The sequence below is a fragment of the Python bivittatus genome, unplaced genomic scaffold, assembly GCF_059951505.1.
Source record: "Python bivittatus isolate LINGU-HERP-01145 unplaced genomic scaffold, Pbiv_v1 ctg000200_np1212, whole genome shotgun sequence".
Lineage (NCBI taxonomy): Eukaryota > Metazoa > Chordata > Lepidosauria > Squamata > Pythonidae > Python > Python bivittatus.
In genome coordinates, this window is record NW_028277040.1 from 10,223,554 (window position 1) to 10,244,205 (window position 20,652).

General features: G+C 39.5%; 1 protein-coding gene across 1 annotated transcript in view; it reads left to right on the top strand.

The window, feature by feature from the left end:
- Positions 1-20,652, top strand: part of DNAH7 (dynein axonemal heavy chain 7) — a 158,788-nt gene that overhangs the window by 78,671 nt on the left and 59,465 nt on the right. Inside the window, exons 34-38 of the mRNA XM_088135694.1 lie at positions 975-1,199; positions 4,013-4,210; positions 16,405-16,560; positions 19,458-19,626; positions 20,485-20,611. Of these exons, the coding sequence (XP_087991820.1) occupies positions 975-1,199; positions 4,013-4,210; positions 16,405-16,560; positions 19,458-19,626; positions 20,485-20,611 (875 nt within the window). The remainder of the gene's footprint in view (positions 1-974; positions 1,200-4,012; positions 4,211-16,404; positions 16,561-19,457; positions 19,627-20,484; positions 20,612-20,652) is intronic.

Sequence of the window (20,652 nt, forward strand, 5' to 3'; positions counted from 1 at the left end):
CATGCATGATTTTATACATCTTGATCGTGCTTCCCCTCTTGTGTTTTATCTATGCTAAAGAGTCCCAGATGTTCTAGCCTTTTCTTGTAAGGAAGGTGGTTTAGGCATCTGATCATGTGAGTTGTTCTCTTCTGCATCATTCCCAGCTTTGATAAATCCTTTCTCAAGTGTGACAAACAGATTTTCACATTGACAACAACCCAAGGAGAAATCATATAGACTTTGCCCTGGGAATGAAAGGATTGTAATGAAAGTGCCAAGCAAGTCTTTCTGGGAAGAGATGTAATAACAGAAATACCAATGAATCAAAAATCTCGCAACTTCAGTTTTTATCCAACCGTAACTGCCTCCAGGCTAATAACATCCATCTACAGAACAGATTTCCATTACCCTGCAAGTTCAACTGCAGGATGGGTAACCTACCTGCAGTCCCCAATCCCATTTTTTTTCTGCCAACAGGTCTGCACAATTGAAATTCGATGGTGGATTTGAAACATAATAAGCCCAACTCTGCTAGGCTCACTGCAACCATTTTACTTGACTCCCCCAAGTCCCCCAAATCCCTAGAAGGGTATCTGAAAATTTTATTTGGCACCTGTTAGTGATTTCTGCCCCAGCTTTCAAATCTGCACTACAAGATTGGAATACATTGATGGGTTGGAGGTAGCTTCAGTTGGAGGAAGGGAATGGAAAGTTCTGTAGCATGAATTAACGTTTAATAATGTAATATTGCTGGTTGCTGTCGGCCTGCAGTGCTGGACACATGTATCTGTAAGTACACTCCTCTGAATGACTTACATTGGCTGATTTCTGAATAAGCTTGTTTAGTTTGGGGTTGCATGCTTTTCCCCCCATGCAGCTGTTGACCACTTGATTGTGTTCTATACATTTATTAAAGAAGTGAGGTTGAAACTTGAAGTGGTATTGTTGGATGTGTGAATGACTACTTTGAATTTGTTTCTTGAATACTCCAGAGCACTTTTGTGTTTGCACTCACATGGTCTGTTGGAGCCAGTTGTAAAGAGGAAGACCGACTGAAATTTGACAAGATTGTGCGTGAACTGCTTCAAGGGCCAATGACTGATGAGACAAGAGAAAAGTATAAATTGTTGAGTGGGGTCGAGTACTTCCGGGCAAAAATCCTAACTGTTCCCTATCCAGAAGATGGAACAATTTATGATTACCGATTTATCAAAGATGTGAGTGTGTTTGTTTTTAACCAAGATGTTCAGAGAGTTGTTGTTCAATGCGTTCTCAAGATGATTTCTGTGTTAATCTAGTTTCTTGAATTGTGGGATTTGGCCCATATACAAATGAAAAAGTAATAGCTATGGAAGTAGGAACACGTTTATTTAGAAATACATGTTGTGCTCACTGCATTATAATAATGAGCAAGAGAAATAAGACTTGCCATTGAGTTAAATTAGTACTTATTACTTCTCAGGAAGATGCTAATGAAGGATGTATTTCAGCTGAAGTTGAGTTCTTCATTGATATTGTTTTTAATGAGATAATTAAAGAAGTCTTTAACCCTCTTCCACTGAAATCAGTAGGAAGTAGTTTAGTGTCTATCAATTGGAAATAATCAAATTCCAATCATTCAGCAGCCAAAAAGCTGCTGGACAGGCTCAGAGCTACTTAACAGGTGCTGGTTAAAGGTTGGGGGGACCTCAGTCTATGTCATGAAATATTGGTTTTAGAGTGGGAGGCAGGACTTGCCCTCCAGAACCAACTGCCCCTCCCAAATAAGCAGAAGGTTGAAGGTTCGAAGGAGATTCAATCCATCAACAAAGAATATTTATTTATTTGGCAAACCTATATGCCGCCCAATAAATGGCTGGAAGAAGCTTATAAAAACAAAATTTTACAATGCCAGAATGAAAAGGTATATTTTAGCACCTCCTAAACTATAATACCAAAACATTTTTACTTCCAGCAGAGTTTGTTCCATAATGCAGACCACACCATGGGAAAAATAGAATGACATACTGACTCCAAATGATCCTTCCCAGCAATTTCATGTAGAAATTGAAGAACATGAGAGACAAGATGGGACACCCCCATGACAGTTCCTAGGGGGCCAGGCAATAGTTTCCCACTACTACCTTTGGTTACAGCCTGGAGCAATGTTTCTCAAGTTGGCAACTTGAAGATGTGTGGACTTCAACTCCCAGAATTCTCCAGTCAGCATGGCTGGCTGGGGCATTCTGGGAATTGAAGTCCACACATCTTCAAGTTGCTAAAGTTGAGAAACACTGGCCTGGTGAGAGAGTGGAACCCCCATAAGTGGTGCTACCTCAAACTTTGTAACAGAACATTACAGTCAATCACTGAATGCTATTGAGAGATAAAAAAATATAATTGGAGTTGCATTTCCACTGTCTCAGCAGTATAAATTATCATCAAGGCAACCATGATTTGTGACAAATCCAGGTTTAGACCCAAGCCAAAAACATTTAAGTAATCAGTTTGCTCTAAGAGTTTCTAAAGCTGCAGTATCACTGCTCTCTTTGTCAATTTGGCAAAATATAGAAATTCTTAAAAAATTTTGAATTCAAATATGGTTTCCTAAAAAAGAGCTTCATCACAGCCTCCTTAAACATGGCAAAGAGTTCCATCTGCAGGAGACATTTGATAATAATTTGAGCAATAATTGCTAAAGTAGTGTTATTAAAAGCCCTAATAAACCAAACTGGGAAAGAGTTAACTGATAAGTAGCGATGTGAATAGATCCAAGAACCTTACGAGTTTTCTCAAGAGACAAACAATGAAAATGACAAATAGATGTTTCTACAGTGTTGCAAATTCTATGTCTAATAATTTAAAAATTACTAAGTGCCTGCTAAAATTATCTGTTTATAAAATACCAAACCATTTTACTCATGGATGTAGTTTAATGTTTAATACCCATTGAGTCAAGATATATCACAGAGGCGTGAAGTTAGTTACTTAATTGGGAGACCAAGGGCCTAAACGTGCTACTCGTTGGCCAAGTGAGGCTGTCAAGGTCCTGTCTCAGTGCCCAGAGGTTATGAAGGTTTGGATGGGGAGGAACCATCTCCAGCACAATCCTACCAAGACTGGGGCTGTGAGTGTTCAGACTGCCCAGATCTGGGGATACTCTTTCTTTGACCTTGGATGAGGTGGCACTTCCCAGTCAAGAGTGGGATGCAAGTTACTTGATGAGCAGGTGGCAACTGTGGCCAGGAAGGCCTTTGCACAGCTTCATCTGGTGTGCCAGTTGTGCCCTTTCCTAGACTGGGAGGCCCTTTAGATAGTCACTCATGCTATGGTCACCTCACAGCTTGACTATTGCATGGGGCTGCCCTTGAAGACCACTCAGAAGCTTCAACTGGTCTAAAATGCAGTCGCATAAGCACTGATGGGCATGACTTGGTATGCCTGTGTAACACTTCTGTTTCATGAGCTGCACTGGTTGCCAGTTTGCTTCTGGGTGTGATTCAAGGTGCTGGTCATTACCTATAAAGTCCTATTTAGGGCCTGGTTACTTGAGGGACCACCTGTCTCCCTCTGTAGCTGTCTAGCTGATCCAATCTAGCAGGGTTGGTGTGCTCTGGGTTCCTTCGATTAAACAATGCCATCTATTGGGACCCCAGAATTGCACCTTCTCTGTAGCAACACCTGCCCTCTAGAATGAGGTTCCCCCTGAGATCTGGACAGCCCCCATCCTGCTGGTGTTTCAAATGGCCCTGAAAACTGTTCTCACCCAGGCCTCTGGTGAGGGTGATTGAAGTCCTGTTTTTCCTTTGTTCCCATCCATTTTTGTCATTTCTGCCATTTTTATTCTTTTTTCTTGTTGTTTCCTTGTTTTTAAATGTTTTAACAACTTGTGAACTGCCCAGAGTTGCTGAGAGTCAAGCAGCATATAAATAAAATAAAATAAACAAACAAATAAATAACAACAACTTTCATCTTGGCCATTTAGGTTCACGTAATTTTTCCCCCTTACTGCAATACTTTCTAATTACTTTGGTCCTAAATTTTGAAACAGGGAGCTGGAAGATGGGAACCATGGATAGAAGCACTTGAGACAGCTCCACCTATATCAAAGGACATGCTGTTCAATGAAATAATTGTTCCCACTTTGGATACTATACGATACTTTTCATTAATGGAGTTACTGACAACGCATCAAAAACCTACCATATTTGTTGGCCCCACAGGAACTGGCAAGAGTGTATATATCATAGTAAGTATACATGAAACTTGCATTAAAGGTTCCCTGCAGTTTGAATTAAAGAAATGGGTTGCTCCAGGAAAACTAGATCCTTAATTTCCTAACCTGAACTTTATTTTGTTCAGATTACATGCCATTTCTCCTTGTTTATTTAAATCTTAACAGTAGGAGAAGATTCACTGCTACTTTTTGCAGAAAAGAATAGATAACATGTGGCTCTGTAGATGTTGCTGAATTACCCCAGCAAATCCAGCCAACATGATCAACAGCGAGCAATGCTGAGAACTCTGGTTTTGCAATATCTTGGTGGGGTACAATTTTCCCTAACAATTGTAGAAGGTGCTTTCAACAAACAATCCTGGTTAACTTATTCCTTACTTTGGCTTCTTCCTACTTTCCTAACTGAAGAGACCTAGAGCACAGAAATGAATGTGCATGTTGGTACTGGTCACAGTGATAGAAGGGGAAGGGGAGCTTAAGTTTGATTCTGCTGACCCTGATAAAAATCACCAGTAAGGTTGGTATAGAGCTGTGAAGCCATGGAAAAGGTTTGAAACAGAAGAATTAAAAAGTGAAGAGGAGTTAAAAAAGAATGGTATGAAAGATTAAGGTGATTGTGTGGGGGGCAAAATTCAGAGAATGGAGGGGGCTCAGATCTATTCAAGGTGGTGGTTTCTTACCTAGAAAACCTTGCATTGTTTGAAGTCAGGATTTCAAAACCAGATTGCCACTATTTTGCTTTATATGAACATGCCCATAATCTACCATTTTCTTTGGAGGCAGTAAAATACAGGTAGATCATGATTAGTATGAGTTCAGATAATGCAATATTCAGTTTAGTGCGAACTGTAAATTGATACCAGGTCACATTTAATGGAACTGAAGATTAATGCAAGGCTAGTGTGTGTGCAATTGAGGCTAACACATACACAGTTGCTGTTGGGGTTTCAGATGCTGCTAATCTTTGTGTGTGCAAAATGGAGAAAAGGAAGATTCTATCAGAAGAAAACAGTACAAGTTTAACGCTGTGACTTTACCATAAATTTAAATTATAAGTATGTTCTTTTATTCCTTTACTGTAATATTTCATTAATATACTTATGAAAATTCATGTTTAAAAACTTTCATTACCTCTTTCCGTCAAGCTGAAACCAATTACTATATTTTCCGTAGAAATACCACTTCTAATAGTATGAATTCGAATGATGTGACCGTTTTGTGGGATTCATTAACTCCGCTAACCGAGACTTATCTGTATGCCTCCTTGCCACAGGATGCTAGTTTGGCAGCAGTATAAGAGGACTTTTACTGCAGCAGTATCTTGATGGTTGAATTTCCTCACTTGGATGATGAGGTTTTGCTTAGTGTTATGACAATAGTAAATATGCTGCTGCTTTTCATTGTGGAGCCTGTAATTTATACACTTGGGTTCTGTGCCCGCACAGAGCATTTTTCAGAATCTGCTAGGACTTATAGAATTGTTTGGCAGGAGCCTTGCCCCTATACGTATGACATGACTACGCACAGCTTCCAGTGACTCCCCTGAGTTTGTTTTTGTCTGCCATAGTAATAGCATGTTCTTGCTAGAGCTGATTGTCCTTCTCCTTATTGAAATGTCTTTCAAACACCCAATATAACAGAATCACAGGTACCAGCCTCAAGGCTCCAAGTAGTGTCTTTGACCTTTATTTTTTCTCACACTGTGGGGAGACTGCCTGGATCGCTTTTGAGGTATGTGGATTTTCGTACCGAAGGATCGTGGGGTTCTGCCATTATGTTTCTGCTTTACTTGTAGGCCACCAGCCCCCAAAGGCTATGGATAGCTAACAATCAGAAATATCACCAAGCCAAAAAAAAAAAAAAGAACCACCCTCAAAAATTGTAAATATCCCCTCCATAAAATAAACCAAATTAGTATCAAAATTATACAAAAAAAGAAAAAAGAAACTGCACAGAAATATGTGTCCACCAAATTCAAATCTTCTATCACAATTTGCCCCCCTCCTGCACTAGATGGAACAAGGTTTTAACTGCTGTCCTGAAACCCAGAAGAGAAGGAGCAGACCACATCTCCAGGGAGAGGGAATTCCAGAGTACAGCTACCACCTGTTCATCAAGCAGAAGCTGTGAATCCAGGAGACCCCTGAAACTGCTGGTCACCTCAGAATGGGGGAATACAAATCCATTCAATGTGAAAGATGGTATTCCCTGGAATTGTTTGGCCCAAAAGAATACCATGGTCAATGGGAGGGTTGCACTTCCCTGATTCTAGGCTCTCAAAGATCATCCACAAAAGCAACCAATACAGTTTCCATGCTATGTCCTGGCTTGAAACCCAATTGTCATGGATCCAAATAATCCAATTCTTTCTCTACAATATTCTCTAAAAAGGGAAGATTGGAGACAAGTTTAAAATTATCTAAGATAGTTGGGTCTAGTGAAAGCTTCTTGAGGAGTAGGTACAACTTAGTCTCTTTCAGCAGTAATGGGAATACTCCCTCACTCAAAGAAACTTGATTATTGCTCCAATCCAACTTCCTTCCACTTCGCAAGAGGCCTTAACTAACCATGAGGAGCAGTGATCCAAATGAGAACCTTATCTACTTCCTCAGGACTCACAGACTCATTGATCCCAGCTTACTACACAGGATGAAGCCCCAGTCATCTCCACTGGCACCATCCGGCTACAGTGCAATTCCATTCAGATCTGAGTGGTTTTATCTTCCAAATGCTGTAAGAATTCTTCACAGTAGCCCTTCAGCTGTTCTTGGCAACCATTTTTCCCTAAAAGGGAACAAGTTCTTAAACAGGGTTCTGGGTAGCATTCAGAGACAAATTAAGAGCTGCAAAGTATTTCCTTTTTGCTGTTTGAATCACCATGGTGTAGGCTTGAACACGAACTCTTACCAATGTCTGATCCTGCTCAGGACAGATCCTTCATCTCTGAACTGCTCAGTAAACCAAGGAGCTGCAGTGGCTCTGTGGGAGGCAAGAAGCTGCTCGTGTGTAATGTGGGGAAGTGCTGTAGTGACCCTTATTTCAGAGGGTGCCCTCTGAAAAAAACATGGGATCCATTAGGTGCCTGCGGCAGACTGATCTAATAGGCCCTTCCCTACTGTAGAGGAGGGTTACACCATGAAACTTCACAACAATTAAAGAGGGTTCTGTTTATAACAAGGGGCTAAACTTGATGTCCCCACTTTCAGATCATATTGCATCTACCCTGAGACAAAAACCAGACCTACCATGTGATTCTTCATAGGGCTCTTGATAAGTTGGATCAGATCCCTGGTTATCATCATGGCCATGAACTCCTGGGCTGTTCCAGACCCCTCTCCCAGAGAAGGCAAGTTGAAGTCATGCAATACTACCAGTCTGGGGAATTCTACCACCACCCTAGCAATTAAGCCAACCAGCCCTTTGGACCTAACCTCACAAGCAAGGTGTCACATCTGGTTCATCTGCCTCTTGATATGAGTGAGTCTCATGTATGATAATAGCTTACTCCCCTTCTCTAAAGTCCAAAACCCCAAATCCAGGTTATTGTAGATAATAATAAATGAATTTGCCAATTTAGTATCTTACCATTTAGTCATTCCATTGCCTGAGATTTTTTTTAAGCATATGTATGGCATTCTTCCACCTCCAAGATACCATTTTATTTCTTTAGTAGATTTATATCCTGCCTTCCATTCAGGAGCTCAAGGTGATATAAATAGTGCTCCCTGCATCTGTTATTCTCCACAGCAACAACCCGGTGAGGTAGGTTGGACTGAGAGAGAGTAGCTTGCCCAAAGTCTTCCAGCATAGAGGAGCTGGATCTGGGGAATGTTACTAAAACATGAACTTACCCTGGGGGAGTGGGGGGGAGAGTGAGGAACTAAAGATTGTCCCACTTTGACTCTCTTTGGTATAAGAGGGAGGGAAAGGGAAACACTGTCAGACTTTCAAGATTCTGTTACTGTAGCCTGTATCAATAAAATCAAATGCTTTTTTGTGGTGTCTGACCTGGCCTATCTTGCATTGCTGAGGGAGGACTAGAACTGAGAACTCCCTGCTCCTAGTCCAGCACCTTAACTGCTATATCCAGACAACTAGCTTCTACTTATCTAGCTATCTCATCACATCTCCCAAGTTTGTTTGTTTGTTTAGCAAATTTATATAGCTGCCCATCTCACCAAAAGTGACTCTGGGCGGCGTACAACAAAGACAAAAACAAATATAAAAACAACATAAAAATATAAAAACAACATTAATAATTATAAAAACCAAGGTACAAACAATAAGGGAGGGAGAATAAAAATGGCCCCCTTAGCGATGGGGCCATCTAAGCAGTCTCCGGTTCCCTGGGAGCCCCAGGCCTGATCACATAACTAGGTCTTGAGGACCTTCTGGAATAGCAAAAGGGATGGCACTAATCTAATCTTGGGAGGAAGGATATTCCATAAGGCGGTGTCAGGCGCAGCCCAAGAACAACGATGAAACAGTGCAGTTGACTACAGTTCCTTTATTTGCTTACACCTTATAGACAGAATCTTGCCAAACTAAATCTATACTACAGTAACTAGTGGATATACCCTGTGAGATTCCAGGGAGTGGCTATCCTGAATCTCTTCTCACGCTCCCCTTGCGGACTGTGTTGCCTTTTGCCTCCTTTCCCCTCCTGGAATGCACCCCCTCCTTCCTGATAACCTTGATCTCTCACATCACTCTCCTCCTCCTAGATACATTCCATCACAGGCAGGCACCACAGCAGAGAAGGCATGTTTCCTGGAACCCACCAAATGCAGGTCCTTGGATGATGGTACCTGCAACTTACCTTCTCTGTGAGATCTGATGGAGTGGGCTGATATATCTGAGGAGAGGCAGTCCCTCAGATAGCCTGGTCCCATGCCAAGTTCTACTCCTACAGTGCCTCAGCCACCAGGTCACATGAGAAGTCTTCCATTCTTCCTTCACAGGTTATCCAATTTGTAGGGGCTATAATAGATACCATCAGAGGAACTGGTTTCCTACCCTTGCTGTGATTCCATATGTTTCAGGCTCTTGTATGCAACATCACCCTATAAAGTATCAGAACCACACCCGTGTCATTCTCCAACGAGTGGGCCATATACCAGTTGTGATTTCTGTTGCACACCCATCTTTAGGTGCCCTCTCTGTAGGAATAATATCTCCTTTTCACTTCTCCAAACATAAGATGGCACATCTCCTCAGTTCTGCCCTACATCAAGGAATAATTTGATGTAGTAGTAGTAGCAATGATTTCAGACTATGTCACTGAGTTGTTCCCTTCATGACCTATTTTGGACAGATGTCCGCATCACTAACTCCTCCTTGTTTAGATGGGGAGCAAATCTCTGAGCCTTCTTTATCCAAGGTGGTTTGGTCCAGAGAGAAAGCATCATCAATAAACTCACGCCCCTTCAGTTTGTAGATTGTCTTCTCGGCCAGGCTGTCTAGGTTATATTAGCAATTCCATAGTAGTCTGGTACATACACAAACAAGATGGCATAAAATCATCCCCTCTTTTATACATTGTACTGCAGATTTGACACTGGTACATCCATCACTCCATCTTCTTCCTGGAAATTCACTCGCCTGAAATAGCATCCTCTCTGATCTATTCAGCCATACCAGAACAACCACCCACAAATAGAAACTATCTCATTGGGTCAATCCCAAAGTTAAACTATTTGCATCATGGGACAATAAGCAATACTTTTTGTAGCAGGGGTGAGAAATTCCAGTGTATCAGTGATATCTTCCTTTGTTCTTCCAATAGATCCTGCATTTTTTTGCCTATTTTCCGGAACCCAAGTGAAGATTAATGGGTATTTGATCAATTTCTTTCTCATTACACTTTGATGGCTTTGGGGAACTAAAGTTCACTCCTCTCTACCACCTTGATAATTGGGAGGACAAGGACTTCTCTTTCTGAGCCAACCCAATCAATTCGCCCTCACATAGAGATAGCTTTTCTATCTACAGTTCAAGTCATCTTACAGCTTGGAGGATTTGGTTTTAAAAAACCATCTAGGATGGGATAGAGCAGCTTATTTTGTGTTCTTAGAAGCCTTGCACAGGAGCTTTCTATACAGCTAAATGGAATTTTTTTAGGATTTCATCCAAGGACAATAGCTGAATCCCATCTTATATAAGGTTCATCACGTTTTAGACCTTCTATTGCATTTTCAATTGCGAGGCATGGCAGTCTCTACAATAAAGCAATTCCTTGCAGCCATCTTCTCCTTTTTTCCTTCATAGTTGGTCTTCCCCTTCCCCTTCCCCTTCCCCTTCCCCTTCCCCTTCCCCTTCCCCTTCCCCTTCCCCTTCCCCTTCCCCTTCCCCTTCCCCTTCCCCTAGTGATGCATTTCATGAATGATCTAGCACATATCTAGCACACCTAAATAGCTACATAATAAATCTCTATTCCTCTTCTCATCTGTGCTAACTCCACAAGAGTGATAGCGTTGGCAGCTTTCTTTCAGGATAGTTCTGTACTGATTTATGCTGGATAGCCATGTAGGCTCAACCCTTTACCTTCCTCCAGTACTACAGAGTGGACCTCTTTTCCCATAAAAAATATAACCTTTGGAAGGGCTATCCTCTCTTTGGTCATTTTATGACAAGCTGGTCTCCTACTGGTAAGAAGCTTGATGTGTGTGAATCACAGACCCCATAATGAAGAAGACCTCATGATTTTTCTGTTACTGCAGTACTTCAAGTGGTCACCTGTGAATTCCAGCAATCTCCCCTCCTCCCACTTGGTCTTACATGATCCCACTGTTCATTGAGATCTACTGTGTTGATCTTAGAAACTGAAGAGGTTTGGTGGAAGTCACGTCTACTCGTGTAGTACACATGGGAGCAGAGCTCCTGCCAATTTTGTAAGCTCTAGCAGGTTATGAATGGGCTCATGCCCATAGCCCATGTGTGTGAATTCATAGATGACCATTTGAATGGAGGTTGAGTCATGGCAACTGGACTTCTTTTCTTTTGGTTTGATAGCTTTGCTGCTTGTCCAAGCAGCTTCTTCAGTCTAGAAAGTTGGTTAGGGAGGACCCCATAAATGTCTTCCAGGGTGGCTGCGTTTCTCACTGACATGATGGGCTCCTTGAAGGGACAGTAGGAGAGTGATTAGCATAGTCTCTGGGATGTGGATGTCTTACTTCTAATCCCTTGCTCATCCCCAAGTGGGTCGTTAAGTGCTGCCTCCCTGGTGAACTTGTGAACTGGTCTTAATCTTCCTGGGGATGATGAAAGAGCAGCATGAAAAATGGGAAACAAGTTGTGTCTGAGCCATCCCATTTTGTCTCCCATTTTTCATGCTGCTCTTTCATCAGTCCCCAGAAAGATTAAGACAAGTTCACCAGGGAGGCAGCACTTAACAACCCACTTGGGGATGAGTGAGGGATTAGGAGTAAGACTTCCACATCCCAAAGACTCTCCTATTGTCCCTTCAAGGAGCCCATCATGTAAGTGAGAAACAGCCATCCTGGAAGACATTTATGGGGTCCTCCCTAGCCAACTTTCTAGACTGAAGAAGCTGCTCGGACAAGCAGCAAAATGTATCAAACCAAAAGAAAAGAAGTCCAGTGGCTATGACTCAACCTCCAGATAATTCCACCTGGATGACTGAGAATCTTCAACATATGACCACTTGAAGAACTTCAATTACAAGTAAATAACCAGTTCTTCCTTCCTATTTGTAATAGGTTTTAATATGGACTTGATTTTGCTGTTGAAGTTTTTAATGGTGACTAATTTCGTTTATAATTATACATTTGTTTTTTTACTGAATTTCTGCATTTAGAGGTTATAAATATTTTAGTAAATAAGGATGAGTATGGACAGAAACAAGAAAGACCAGCATTCAATTGCCTTTCCAGATGTTCTATTTTGGAACATTGTTAATTGCTGCAAATCCATTGGATGATGGTTATGTTCATTTCTTTATGTTGGCATTGTTCTATTACTTCTCAGTTAAGGTTAAAATTTAAACACAACGCAAGATGAAAATATTCCAAGTATGCAGCAATCCATCAAATAATCATAGTATAGAGGGCATAGTAATGGCTACCGCAGTATTTTATAACATGAGAATTCATATTTCACACATTTTAGGAACAACATGTAGATTATTGGTTGATACTGGCAAGATTTTGTTTGGAATATTTTGGATTTATGGGGAGGGCAGTACAATAATAAGGACAAATGCATTTTCAGTAATGAGTGTTCTGTTTTCTCAAGGAATGCTAGGTTTTCATTTTGCAAAATACTGACCTGGTCAAAGTAATCTTATGCGTTTGCAGTGTTAGGGAACTAGTCAAGCTGCATATCGTAACATTCTTTCTAACACTATAAAGAGTCCTTGAGCCAACCTCTCAAATTAAATGGAGGGGCTAATTGGATGATGAAGTAATATAGACCACTCTGGGTATTGTTTCCTAATAAACATATTATTCTTCTGCTGTCCTTTCTGGAAATTCAGTGGAATGTGGGTCATACATCAGGCATATTTCAATACTGGAGTCATCAAAAACTCCAAATATAATCTTCGTAAAGATGTTGAGTTTGGTATTTTAACATCTCATGTTTTTTTGTTTATAGTGCAGAAACCTATTGGAGTCTCTAACTTTAGTAGTAGATTAGTAGTAGATGATGCCCTTTTCAAACACCTGATTACTAAATAAAAACAAACAAAAAAACCACCCAAATCTCATACAAAATGTTAATAACTGCACAGATTAATAGCAGCCCTCTGCAGGCATTAATCTGAATAGGTTTATAATTAAGTACAGAATGAGGCTCCCTGATCTCCACTTGTTTAGCTGGGGATTCTGAAGGACAGTTGTACTTGCCGAACACAGTCTGCCATGTTACAGGGAGAGCCAACCTTGTATTCAGCTGTTTTCAACCCCTTCTCCTGCAATGGCTGAACATGAATTCAGGAATATGAGGGGATGGGGCCAGCTTCCACCACCCTGTCCTCTATTCTATGAAATCAAACTTTTTCAGGCAGTGGAGCCTGTTAGTTAAAAAAAAAAAAAAACTTTGCTCAAGAGGTAAAGCTCTAGTGATAGAAAATTGGCTGTGTGTACGTGATCTTGCTTGTTTGCTTGATTGCTTTCCCCTTAGTCTCTCATGGATCCTCTTCCAATTCTTGGGAACCCTAGAGTTTCACAGAATGAAAAAACTTTGTCTAGTTCCAGGCCCTTCCACCTGAAGGTGTCTGTGTTACAGACCACGTGATACCTGCCCTTAATCCATGATTCATCTATGCAATAGGGCGTGCAGGGTAGAACATACTGATTGTCCTTCCTGAAATAGCAGCCACACTTCCAACTTTATCCATCCCCAACAGATGATGGTTAGTTCTAGCATCCTTTGAATGAATGGCCAGGGTGAATGGAGGTTTTGTGTTTCTGTTTTCCAGCACCCATGTGTTGAACACATGGGATACCCATAAAAACAAGATAAAAAGGGACATACTTGTAAGGTTAACTTGCTAGTGTTGATGTTCTGTTTTAAATAAAGTTAAGTATGATATAGAATGTGTGTGTTGGACCATCCTGAGGGCTTGCAGATTGTTAATTTAGAATTAGTGTTCTTTAAATAGAAATGTTATTTTTCAATAAAATGTTACTATGGCAGGTGGTAATCACGGTCAGGAGGACTGCAGAAAACTTCTTCCAAAGGTATCTAATGCAATTAATATTGCAGTTTTTTGTTTTTTTTTACTTTTTCTAATAGTATTAGTTACCTTTAGAAATATTATTGGTTACCTTTAGAAATCTTACCCCTAACTATTGGGGTTTTTTGCATTCATTAAAGTTATTTTGAATTCCGTCTCATTATATATGTAACTTTATTGATTTCTAATATAGATAAACAATTGCTAAAATTTCAGTCTGAAAGCTATAAAAACTAATTATTGTCAATCTGTAAATCACTTTTTGGAGTCTTCCTTCAGTATGAATGATTTTTATTAATGTAATTAATTATTGTATCCATGTTATGAATAAGTAAATCTGTTCTTCAGTGGAAAATGGGATGTAACGTTATAGAGGGTGATGAATTATTAAGTTTGTACTTACGATAAAGATCAAAAGATACTTTCTTAAATATTGGTTTTTTCTTTCTCTTATTTTTCCTTTCTTTTCTTTCACGTACAACTTTTATTCTCTTTTCTCCATACTTTTCCTTCTTTCTGATTTTAGTTTATATTTTCTTTTACTATTATTAAAACTTTCAATAAAAATTATTGTTAAAAAAAGGAAAGCAGCAAGTGGCCCCCTACAATTATTTTGCTAATTTTGATGTTTATCCATCTATTCTGGTTTAATGTGAGGTACCTAAACTGGAAATTATTTTTGCAATAAAGCACCATAATGGGCTTTTATTTAATTGCTCTTTCATGTGACTTTTGTTTATTAGATTTATAAAGTATTATAAGCATGGGACCCATACTTCAGATGAAGCACCAAAGCATTGTTTACATATTTTGCTGGAAAATCATTGTTGGCAAAACATAAGTCTTAATTTATGGTAGTCAGAATACATGTACAAAGTTCAGCCTTTCTCAAGAAAGAGAGCCTGGAACTAGCTGTACCAAATGGGGCTGCCAGCACATTACAGCAGTGCCTACATCATCACCTTCCTCCCCCTCCTCTTCCTCAGTGGATGTCCTGACATGATTAAACTATAAATTTCTTCACCCATCACAAGCAGTGTCCAGTTCAGTGAAGGAGATGTGGGAAAATCCATTATGTATTGATATCAAATAACTTGTCCTCTTGTACATTTTGGGAAGAGGAGAAAGATACGTAATTGTTGTTGTTTTGTAGAAGTGAAGAAAAAAAATCATAAATGAATATAGTTCCTGATGCCCAATGAGTCTCCCTTAAATAGAATTTGGGTTACTAGAGGGAGGCATATGCTTACTTAAACTATATGTGAGTTGAGAGATGAGTTGCCAACATAGTCAGTTTTTTCCAAGTCGTTTTATTTCTTGTTGCTGCTATCCATTCCTGGATTCCCCTTTTAATATTCTATTTTGTTTATACTTTATCTGGCTAAAAGTTATGGGTGAATAAGGAAAAGTGAGTTTTTGAGCTACTGAGCTATTGCTACTAAGCAGGAGTCTTTGTCACTGTCCAAATCACTGTGCATGAACAATATTACACTTTCTTTATTGAACTTCCTAAATTTGCCCTGTTCTGTGATGGCTGCTGATTTAAACACAAACTTTATGGCTCTGCTGTTCTTTGCAGGTTCAGCCTAACAGTGCACAGCATGAAACTGAATGTCACCATGACAAGGGTTAAAACATCTAATTCTTGTAGCAGCTGAGAAAGGCATTTTACTGTTGGAGACTAATTCCCCTTAGGCATTCATTCCCTTCCTAGATGTCACCTCCTTCCTATACATAGGAGAATATAAATTAATAAAGCGGTAAGAATGTTCTCATACAAATCCATGCTGTTTATCTATCTATCTAGCTACCTACCTACCTACCTCACCCAGAGGAAGGTTGATTTTTTGAGCTCGCAGTGCACAAAGGCACTCAATTCCTAAGACTTCTATTAAGTATTTAGTAGCATTAGATTGAAGTTAATTCAGTCTTCATTCTGTGCAAGTTATAAATTGCTGTTTAGCAGAGAGGAGCTTTTTACCTTGCGTGGTTATACATTCCAATATACTTATACAAAAAGTCTTAATAATGTTCACTATTTTTTGGACATTAGTTTTCGGGTAAAACGGTCTCTGAATTATAGATTTGGGGAAACCATAAAAGACCCTCAGGACTAACATCTTTGCAGAATTTAGCAGCTGACAACCAGCTTCCATAGTTATTGAACAGGCAACTACTTAGTCTGTTAATGTGATATTCTGGAACTTGCTAGTGAGTCCAATAATATTGTGAAACGTCAGTGATGCATTAGATCATAATCTATATAAAAAGGTGTTCTTAAATTTATTTCTGCAGGAAACTCATTAAAGGGCCCTGAATGTTAATGACTTTGCATTTGTTACCCTCTCGTCATTTTTATAAGGAGAATAACTAACACACTTGAAGTGAAAAACCACCTCATTTGAATGACTTGCAATAAAAACAGCCCTTCCGCTTGCCTTTGTCTAAGCTGCCAGATTTATATGCTCATGTGACCCAAACTTGTCTCTTTTTAAAACTATCTTGACAGGATTTTCTGTTAAATCGTTTAAATAAGGAAATCTACAAACCGCTGCTCATTAACTTCTCAGCGCAGACTACGGCAGCCCAGACTCAGAACATCATTATGTCTAAGCTTGATAAAAGGAGAAAAGGAGTCTTTGGTCCTCCTCTGGGAAAGAAAATGGTAACTTTTAAAAAGTGAAATGCAATTTGTCATCCTGCTTATGGCAGGCCCTCAGCATTTTTTTTTTTAATGGGCATATTTTGAGTGCAAAATGTAGATATAATGCATCCCTCATCAAGAGCACAACGCTATATAAATTGCTGCCTACTTTTAAAACACAGCAAAATGATTATAGAGACTTTTCCAAATCTTTTAAAGAGGGAAACAGCAGTTTTCATTTGTATCCCACATTCACAACTGAGGTGGTGCTACTATAGTGTTCATTCCAATCCTGTACAGGAGTACAGAGGATCATAGAAGAAATAACCCACATAGTGCAACTCTAAATCTGACTTAGAGTTTGGATTTGCTTAATTTGTTAAAAAATGAGGTGGGTCAAAGTTCTGGGTCATGTAAACTCCAAAATCCAGCTAATTGAGCCTGCCAAATAATCCAGAAGTTAAATTTAACTGCAACTAATTTAACCCAGCTTTCTTTGGGGCTAAACTAGCTTCCTTGAATCCGCTAAGTCCTCCTGCACCATGCTAACTACTTTCTTGAGTGTTAGCTATCTTTTCTGAATTCATTGACTAAGACAAAATCTTAAAGAAGCCCTATGAAAATGAGGCATCTCCAAGTGCTGTGACTCAGTTTCTCCCTCCTTTGGCTACGTGGGGGATGAAAGAAGGGCAGAAAGTGGGAAAAGGAACATCTGTCTGAGCTGTTTATGATGGTGCTGACCTCAACTGCACTTAGCTGGCAACCAACCATTCTACTTAGTCTGGATTGTGTGCTGTTGACATGCAAGAGTGAGTGTCTTGCCTGGCTGAAGCAATTACTAGGTCAACTGTGTCATGCAAGCAAGTCCTAAGTACACTTTGATTATTGGATAGAGGAGAGAATTTTGGCAGTGATGGTTTGTCAGTAATTCTGGCTGAAATAATTGTAGCTAGACCAGGTTTATATCCCTACCCCCTCTCCACACACACACACGCACACACACAGACACACGTATTGTACAGTCATGTGAAAAAGAAAGTACGCCCTCTTTGAGTTTATGGTTTTATGTATCAGGACATAATAAAAATCATCTGGTCTTTAGCAGTTCTCAAAAGTAGGTAAATACAACCTCAGATGAACAACAACACATGACATATTACACCATGTCCCACCTTTTTAGCCAGATGTTACTCATGGCATCTAGAATAGTAATGGGATGGGAACAATGTATTGTATCATTTTAGACTGAGAATTAAGGGCTATATTTTACTATTCTCTGGAGTAAATGAACCAAGAAGCATACATTTTTATATAACTCAAAGGAAGAAACCAGATTATTTAAGCTCTCCATATATGATTGCAACAGAGTATAAATATAATAAATAAATGCATATTTCTAACATGCTGTCATTGATAAAACAATCCCAAATTAGAATTTATAAGTAAAACCATGGTACAAGAAACCCCTTAAAAATCATCCATCAACTTAAAGACCCATAATACCGGCCAAAACAAACAGCACACTAATGGCAAACCAAAACAAATTTTATTGACGATCATAGCAAATGCAACTCAGCAGTTATCAATATACTGTAGAACTTAATTTTGGAAATGAAAGTGCATTCCTGCAGAACAGCTTCTCTATTTCCCCTTCTCTCTTGTACCCCACTGTGTCTCCTGAAAACCTCTGACACAAGGAAGATTTGGGCTACAGCACTAAAGGCGATTGGAAAAAGGGGTGATCCTAAACCACTGGGCTAAATTTGCACAAGTAGAAAATATAGTGAGAAACACCTAGGCTGTAATTTTCACTTCCACTGGTTTTGTTGCTGACTAATTAAGATATAATTAAGGAACATTGCTTATCTGTAGCTGCAGGTAAGCAGCCTATGTAGCTGCAGAATTTCAGAATTATTAAATTATGAAATAATTATTAAATATTAAATAAATATTAAATAATTATTAATATTACATAATTAAGTAGCTGCATAATTTACAGTTTAAGGCTGTACCCTTATACGCTACTACTTGGAAGCAAATCCCACTTAACAAATGTGCCTAGGACTGAATAGCACAGCTGGCTGTGCAGAATCTTGGATCTACGCCATTAGCAGTTCAAAATTAGCAAAATTAACATGCAAATAAGTTGCAAAGAATTCATTGTCCAGTGGAACCACACTTTTCTCAATTCTTCCTTTCTTGCAATCAGTTTGCATTGTTTCACTGATCACCTCATGGGCAGCTCCCTTGGCAATAACCTTATTTAGCCACCTATAGCGAGAAGGAAAACTAGCTCATATGCAAAGCTCATATGCAAAATCTGGAGGTCAAAGAAGAAAAAAAAGAGAGGGGGGAGAATTAGCTTGGGTTCACATATTACACTAAGACATGGTTTGTTTAACCATAGTGTATTGAATATACTATCATTGCCTGTGTTTATGCAACATGCAGATCAAAAAGAAACCAGATTATAATTTAGCATGGTATATTAGAGCTTCTGTATCTGAGTTGCAAAAATGGGGATGGAAGAGTTTTCTTATGTCTTTGTTGCCATGTAGTGGACTTCCAGATTTTTGTAACTCAGAGCAGCAAATATATCTATCCTAAGGGTAGATATAGGTAGCAGGCCAAAAGCCAAATGACTGAATGCTGCTCTTAACCCTTGTTTTAGAGCTGGGCTAAGGGTACCTGAGAAGTGGGTGGACTCCAGCCAATAACTATGGAGAGTGGGAATTTTCCAACAGCATCTTACACTGTCTTAAAAATATGTAAGAGACGAGCAGGTTGGCTGTGATTAATTTACCTGGAAACATGCTCACTCTGAATGAGCTCAGCAACATTTTTATAATGCCTTTGGGTGTAACTTATGGGCCATGTACAGAATCAGTGTCTTGTTGAGAAACAGTTTTGGTTTCTAGGTGGTATTTGTTGATGATGTCAACATGCCAGCCAGAGAGGTCTATGGGGCTCAGCCTCCGGTGGAGTTACTTCGTCAGTGGTTGGATCACTGGAATTGGTATGACCTGAAAGACTGCAGTATGATTAGACTTGTGGACATCCAGATCATTTGTGCAATGGGCCCAGCAGGTATGTTTTTTGGTTGTAGTTAGAGAATACATCTCTAAAATACCACACTTGCTACTGATTATTCTTTTTAAATATTCAAATTAAGTCATCTTTGTTTTTGTCATTCATGAATCATCATTTAAAATTGCTTATTATGGGAAGGGGCCTCTAAGGCTGAAAATGGCTGGGTCTCTCTGGATCTCCGAGAGGGCCTGCAAATTGCTTCACGGCTCTGTTGCAGTTAAGCTGAGGGCTGCATGAAATTAGCCTAAGGGCCTCCTGAGTCTCCTCTCCTTGGTTTAGAGGGGAAATGTGCATGGAGATCTACAGTATAATATGTGGAAATAATACACTCCAGAATTCCTTGTCTGAGTTAGAAACACAGGGGCAGATCTATGCATTTAATCCCTGGTTTTCCCCCAACATAAAGAAACAAAGAGGCAGAGATTCTGTTTTCGTTCAAAAGATATGGTTTGTTTAAGAGATCCCATAATACCTGTTTCAGTGTGATTAAACATGTAGACTTGTCACTGTTATAGTTACCTTGACCAGTCCTAAATATTAGCATGGACTGAGTACCTTTGTAAGTAATAACTATAATTCTTTAGTGTGTGTTTATTGATGTAGCAAGACTTTGGATTAGACTGCTGTCACTTTTACTGTATTACCTGGTATATGGAAGGCTTACACAGTACTCCCTCTTCAAAATAAATTGTCTTTTGCCACTGTGGCATGTGTATTTGGATCATAGCAGCTGCTCTTAATAAAAAGTCCCTTTTGATTTATGTATGGAGATCAGGAAGAATCCAACTTGGTTGCAGAAGTGTTTGATAGACTTAGATTTATTGTATATGTGTCAGTGATTTGCTTCCTCTACAGGTGGAGGTCGAAATCCAATCACTCCTCGATATCTGCGACACTTCAACACAATTACCATTAATGAGTTTGATGATGTTTCAATGTATACAATTTTCTCCCGAATATTCGATTGGCATCTTACTGTATGGTAGGTGATGTTGTTATATTGTGGCATATTAACTTAGATAA